Here is a 6638-nt window from a genome sequence, read left to right on the forward strand (position 1 = left end):
GCGGTACCCAGTGACTTGAACACAAACTCATCTCCACAGATGTATGAAGAGAGATACAGGGTAGTTCAACCAAAAATGAAAATTCTGATTTACTCACTCATGTCATTCCAAACCCGTGGAATAAAGATTTTGAAGAATGTTTGTATGTACAAATTTCTTGTATGGAGACAGTTCTCAAATCACAGAAGAAAGAATGTTTAGAATGACACGAGGACGAGTAAATTCTTTCTTTCTTTCTTTCTTTTTTATTTTATTATTATTATTGTATTTGTATTTATGTGTCCATTTATTTATTTACCTACCTACTTACTTTTTTGCGTGACGTATCCCATTAAGAGTTTCTATGGTTTCTATATTTTCAGAAGTTGTCACTTTATTCACTACTATATTTTGTGCAAAACAATAATTGACTGTTATCATTTATTTGTTTGTTTTTAAGATTTCCTTGGCAATAATGGTGCAAATATCCAATATCATTTATTTATTTATAGCAACTAGAAACCAGTGTGTGTCTAGAGAGAAATTAACCTACTCTGAAAAAATATTGGTGTAAAAAGTAGCTACTAACTAGCCTCATTCTCCCCACATAATCACTCCAGTAAAACTCTCCTCTGTAAATTCAGATCTCTTCACTGTGGAGTTGGGCCAAACCTGTCTGCAAACCATCTTCTGAGCAACAGAATCTATTAAATATTGGCTATGTATATCAAAAATGTGTAAGCTATGCAGAGCACCAAAAATGTAGGACTTATCAAGCCTTACCATGTTTTTTTTAACGTGGTATTTTGCATAAAGCCCATGGAAACTGGGTGTATTGTGTTGTAATTCATCTATGAACTATAAGGGAGTACTGCTTTTATTATGCTAACTATGGTGTTTGAAAGACTTGAAGGTTGTTCCTAAGCAGACAGAACTTTGCTCCATCAGAGGTTGAAGAGAGCAACGCAAATCAAACCTGTCATTGGGATTCAGAATTCATCCTTAGCGCCTCTCTTAATAAACTTCTTGCTGAGGCACTTGAACAACTTGAGCCGAAGCCAGACTTGTATAAACGCAGCTGATGTCTGCGGGCTGAGAGAGGGGGAAAGAGGCGCCCAACCCATTTCTTTTGTGCTGAAGCGCCTGTGATTTCATTCAGCTTTTCCCGGGCTGCTACTATAATGGGCTCCCTCGCTTTGAACCGCTCTTGTATCCGCGACTTGTTTTCTGCTGGTTAAACTAGAGCAGTCTTTTTAGTTGGCAGTAGTTTTGAAGCTTGGGAACTGGCTGATGAAATTTCTCGCCGAGCATCTGGACGGGTCCCAATGAAAATGCACGGGAGAAACAGGTACAACCTGGTGGACGATGTGGCGGATTCGCGAGTCCCGCTTCACAACGAAGAAGCGTATCAACACGGAATACACTTCCAAGCCAAGGTGAACTAGGCTATATCTACTGTAAACATAGCCATTGTTATTATTGCTGTTCAGACTATTAACCGATAGCCTACTTTTATGTAGTCATAAAAGTAATTGGCTGTGAAGCAAGAGTAATTACACACGAGACAGTCTGGATCATGGTTTGGGTTGCTGCGATGACATTAGACACCAACAAATAAAAATGTCACCGAGTAGACGTTAGGGTCGATGACAAAAATGTCTGGGGGAAAAAGAAGGAGAGATCTTTTTACATTTAGAAAATGTAATCTTTATTCATTTTGGTTTCATATATATTTTTTAAAAAGTATCAAAATAAATGTAAAGGTAATACTATTTTCTTTGCAAATATTTAGACATTTTATATCAAGTTTTGTTTTAGGATTACTGCATCTGAGATGTATAAAAGCATTTTCATAAAGAGGTAAGATATTTAAAATCTATTATATTTCAATAATGGTAATAATAATGATCTCTATTTAATAGTTTTCTTGTTACATGACAACAGATGCTTTCTAGATGTTGGTTGTGCCATGCTGGCTTTTATCAGGTGATCACAATGTTTTATTAAATGAGCATTTAAAAATAATTCATTTCTCTTTTTTTCTCAAGAATTAAGGCCTTTATTCTTTTGCAATCAATACTTTAATACTTTAGGCCCCCGAAACATCAAAATGAGTTTGAAATCAGAAACTGAAAACATGTTCATCGTCCTCACAAGTTAATTTGTAATTAATGTATTTTTGATTAACTTATAGATCAAGACAAGAAATGTCACTTACCTGTATATGCAAAGAGTTTTTTCCCCCCTTATACACTCTTTTTGATGTCTGGCTCAACTTTCTCAGTAATGGCTGCATGGCTGGTTACATTAGTAATTTTACTGAGCCGAGACGTCTTTGGAGGGTATTTGGTTTCTTCAGAAGCTGCGGTTAGGTTTGACTGGGACATTGGTATTTAACATTTCATTGAATAAACCTCTACTCAGTGGCTGTGTCTCAAAATACATCGAGCTGCCTTGATAGCGAGAGCATTGAAAATCAGTTCTCAATCCTTGGTTGAGGTTTTGGGATAGTCAGTGTATTTTGTCCACCACTATAATTAACAAAAGCCTGCTAGATTTTCAGCTAGATAAATATTTGGTTTTCTATATTGCTTATAATCATATACAGCAACCGATGTCCTGTTCAGCATAAAACTGCCTGGTAATGACCGCTTAATACATATTTAATTAGTGCCCATTAATGAAAGCCAGGACATCCTTTAAGGTCCCAGATAACTCCTCTGTCTATTTTTAACATAGTCATTTCTTAAATACATCTACATACATAGACACTTGCATTTTTCAAAAATATTGCAGTCTGTTGTCTCATACATGTCATAAATAATGGTGTTTTCTCAGAGAGATTTTCTGTAAGTTTTTCAAATCTGCAGACAGCTAAATGCCTAAGGAAACCTAAAGCTTTGTATACTGAGCCACTCAGAAGCCTATTGCTGAGTAATTTTAGCTCCAATTTGTGATGCAGGATTATCTTCCAGGAATTGTATTGGCCAAAGCTGGAAAGCCAAGACCTAGAACCACTCATATTATTCTGACTGCAGTCTTGCGGTCTTTTCCCCCCTTATACACTCTTTTTGATGTCTGGCTCAACTTTCTCAGTAATGGCTGCATGGCTGGTTACATTAGTAATTTTACTGAGCCGAGACGTCTTTGGAGGGGATTTGGTTTCTTCAGAAGCTGCGGTTAGGTTTGACTGGGACATTGGTATTTAACATTTCATTGAATAAACCTCTACTCAGTGGCTGCGTCTCAAAATACATCGAGCTGCCTTGATAGCGAGAGCATTGAAAATCAGTTCTCAATCCTTGGTTGAGGTTTTGGGATAGTCAGTGTATTTTGTCCACCACTATAATTAACAAAAGCCTGCTAGATTTTCAGCTAGAGAAATATTTGGTTTTCTATATTGCTTATAATCATATACAGCAACCGATGTCCTGTTCAGCATAAAACTGCCTGGTAATGACCGCTTAATACATATTTAATTAGTGCCCATTAATGAAAGCCAGGACATCCGTTAAGGTCCCAGATAACTCCTCTGTCTATTTTTAACATAGTCATTTCTTAAATACATCTACATACACAGACACTTGCATTTTTCAAAAATATTGCAGTCTGTTGTCTCATACATGTCATAAATAATGGTGTTTTCTCAGAGAGATTTTCTGTAAGTTTTTCAAATCTGCAGACAGCTAAATGCCTAAGGAAACCTAAAGCTTTGTATACTGAGCCACTCAGAAGCCTATTGCTGAGTAATTTTAGCTCCAATTTGTGATGCAGGATTATCTTCCAGGAATTGTATTGGCCAAAGCTGGAAAGCCAAGACCTAGAACCACTCACATTATTCTGACTGCAGTCTTGCGGTCTTGTCTTTCAAAGCTTAAATCAGCTGTATAAGTTGCTATTTTTGCTGAAGTGTTGTCAGTAGTACTGTACCTCTCTGCTGGATTTAGACTGTGGAAGCTGGAAATAAGTATTTATGGTCAACATCCATGTATAGCTTAAGAACAGGTCATTACAAGCATGAAAGAACACTGTGTTGTTTGTAAACACTGAACATATACTTGATTAAGCGTGTTATTTAAAGCTGGCACGGATCTATTCACATTTTAGAAATATGTGATGCTGAGTCAGTGATTGTCATAGATACCGAATGATCCATTTTTGTACCCTTGGGTAAACTATGTAAAACTAGATTTGTCATTTCCTAAAGAAAATGGAAATGGTGTTCTAGGTGATTGCTTGAGGGTTTTATGCATTTGCTGTGAATTTTTGGTAAGTGCAGTATGTAAAATAATCATTTCAGTTCTCATTCATTTCCTGCCAATTCTAAATCTGACCAGTTCAGCAAAGGGTTACATATTTGTTTTGATTGTGTATGCAAATAATGAAACTTGAAGCAATGCAGATTTGCACAGGCTAACATCTACTGATGTTTTTAGTAAATGTGACCCTGTCTGTGAAATCCAGGCTAAGGTCTCAGAATCTAATTATGAGATAACGAGCATTTATTTCACTATGATTTCAGTCTATGACATGGCCTTACTCAGTCAATATTAAAGATATTAAGGTTTATATTTTCACACAATGTTCTTTACCTTATGAAGGATGATTTTATGTAGAAAACAGTAGAAAATCATAAAAAATTACTTTAGCTGTTTTCACAGCCAGGGTCACAAATGTGCAAAATTATCAGTTCGTCTTTTTATCTTTGCATATTGTTGGGCTTATGCAGTTCTTGGCAATATTGATACATATTAATGTTTGCTTTTAAGAACATTTGTTGTTTACCATTGTAAAATAAACAACTTTAGTATGGTCATCACCATTTATCTAAATGTGGGCCTTGAAGCACAACCAGTTGAGAATCACTGATTTAGATGAACATTTAAGCATAACTAGAATTTGAGAAATGAGGCTGCCAGTGTCCTGCCAATGCAAAAGTAACTTGGCACTCATTAACCTAGAAAGTATGTTTCCATGTGTTTGTGCAAATGAAGCTGCCTCATTAATTTTAGTCTGGGTGATTCCTCTGTTGCAGTTAATAACAGAGTTTAAACAGAATGCTCTTCATCTAACATTGAAGCATGTGTTTCCTTTGCAGTATGTTGGCAGCCTGGACGTCCCAAGACCCAACAGTCGAATGGAGATTGTCGCTGCTATGAGAAGAATCAGGGTAAGTTCTTCAGACACTTTGACAGACACAGACTCTGAGTGCTGAGTAATCACTGCTGATTGGCCCACAGCAGCTGTTTTCTCAAACATGTCTTTTGCAGTGTAAGACTCATTAGCTGGGAAAAACAGCCTGTTCCTCTATATTTATCACATACTCTGCAGAGTCTACAAGTGTGTGCTTAGTTTAGGGTGTATCCTGATAGTATTTTTTCACCTGAGGTTTCATATTTCATGCTCTGCACGTTGATAAAAGAGATATCACACACATACTCACAGACTGTGAGGCACAGAAAGCCTTGTTATTTCCCATGAATGATTTCTCTGGGGTCTACAGCAAATGGAAATTGGAGATGACTGCCATTATTTTGGTTGATTGGTCAGTGTGTGTGTGTGTGTGTGTATCCTAGTTTTCTATATGTACTTGCCATGTACTCACACAGATCCTCGTAGCTCAGACTGAAGGAAATTTCTAAGACAAATTAAGTTGGATTTGTTGCTTGATCACATTTGACTTGTTGCCTTTAGAGTTTGTGACAGGCCTGCCAGGAGATCAAAGTGCTTCAGCTGCAAGATTTTCATAGAGCTTTCTATCCTGTATTAGTCTCTTTTCTTCACTTCTCTTCTCTTCTCTTCTCTTCTCTTCTCTTCTCTTCTCTTCTCTTCTCTCCTTTATATAAATAAAAAAAATTAAAATGTATAAAATATTTTGTTTAAGCCTTGAAATGTATTAAATATATTACAAGGGTCTTAAAACTCATTTTGGGTAAATACAAAAATAAATTCTCTGTGAATGAATGTTTACTACACACATACAAAAGCGTGCGTGACTCTCACAGTGTTTTCAGCCCCTGCCGCCTCAATATATGAGTACATGAACACATGAACATAATCTCTAGAACAGAGTCACTTCATGATCGTCATATCATATAAACAGAGAAACTTAAAGGGCTTCACAAAATCCCATCAAAATAAAAGTTTGGTTTAATGAAGAAACTGTGACAGAAATATATTACATAATGTAATGATAGTACTACTGCTACTAATACAATTATTATGAAAAAAAAAGTATTTTTCAATAATATTTACCAGAATTTTTTTATCATAAAAATGTGAATATACAACACAGTATTTCTGGATTTTTAAAAAATAAATCAATTCAATTATTTAGAGATGCTTCTGATTATTAAATTTTAATGAAATGATTTAAATTGAATCCAGAAAATTAATGGAAATTTGGTAAAAAAAAAAAAATAAATAATAATAATAAAACTGAATTTGAGCAACAAAAAAAGTATTTCATAGGGCTTTAAAAATGTAATTTTCGTTAAACTTTTAATAAATTGATGTTAAATTGTGTAAGTTTCTATTTCAATTAATTAGACATGCTTTTTGCTTAATAAAATTTTATTTTACCATTACAAATTAGTCTAGAAAAATTCAAATGGAAAAAACGGAACCCAAAAATATTAAAATGGAATTTGGAAAAAAAA

General features: G+C 35.2%; 1 protein-coding gene across 1 annotated transcript in view; it reads left to right on the forward strand.

Annotated features, from left to right (window-relative positions):
* The first annotated feature begins 978 nt into the window (after nucleotides 1–978).
* LOC107596916 (carboxyl-terminal PDZ ligand of neuronal nitric oxide synthase protein-like) overlaps nucleotides 979–6638 on the forward strand; it is a 39222-nt gene continuing 33562 nt past the window's right edge. The window contains exons 1-2 of the mRNA XM_016287776.1: nucleotides 979–1415; nucleotides 5078–5149. Coding sequence (XP_016143262.1) covers nucleotides 1305–1415; nucleotides 5078–5149 — 183 coding nt within the window. The 5' untranslated portion in view covers nucleotides 979–1304. The remainder of the gene's footprint in view (nucleotides 1416–5077; nucleotides 5150–6638) is intronic.

Source organism: Sinocyclocheilus grahami, unplaced genomic scaffold, assembly GCF_001515645.1.
Source record: "Sinocyclocheilus grahami isolate Dianchi unplaced genomic scaffold, SAMN03320097.WGS_v1.1 scaffold12.1, whole genome shotgun sequence".
NCBI classification, from domain to species: domain Eukaryota; kingdom Metazoa; phylum Chordata; class Actinopteri; order Cypriniformes; family Cyprinidae; genus Sinocyclocheilus; species Sinocyclocheilus grahami.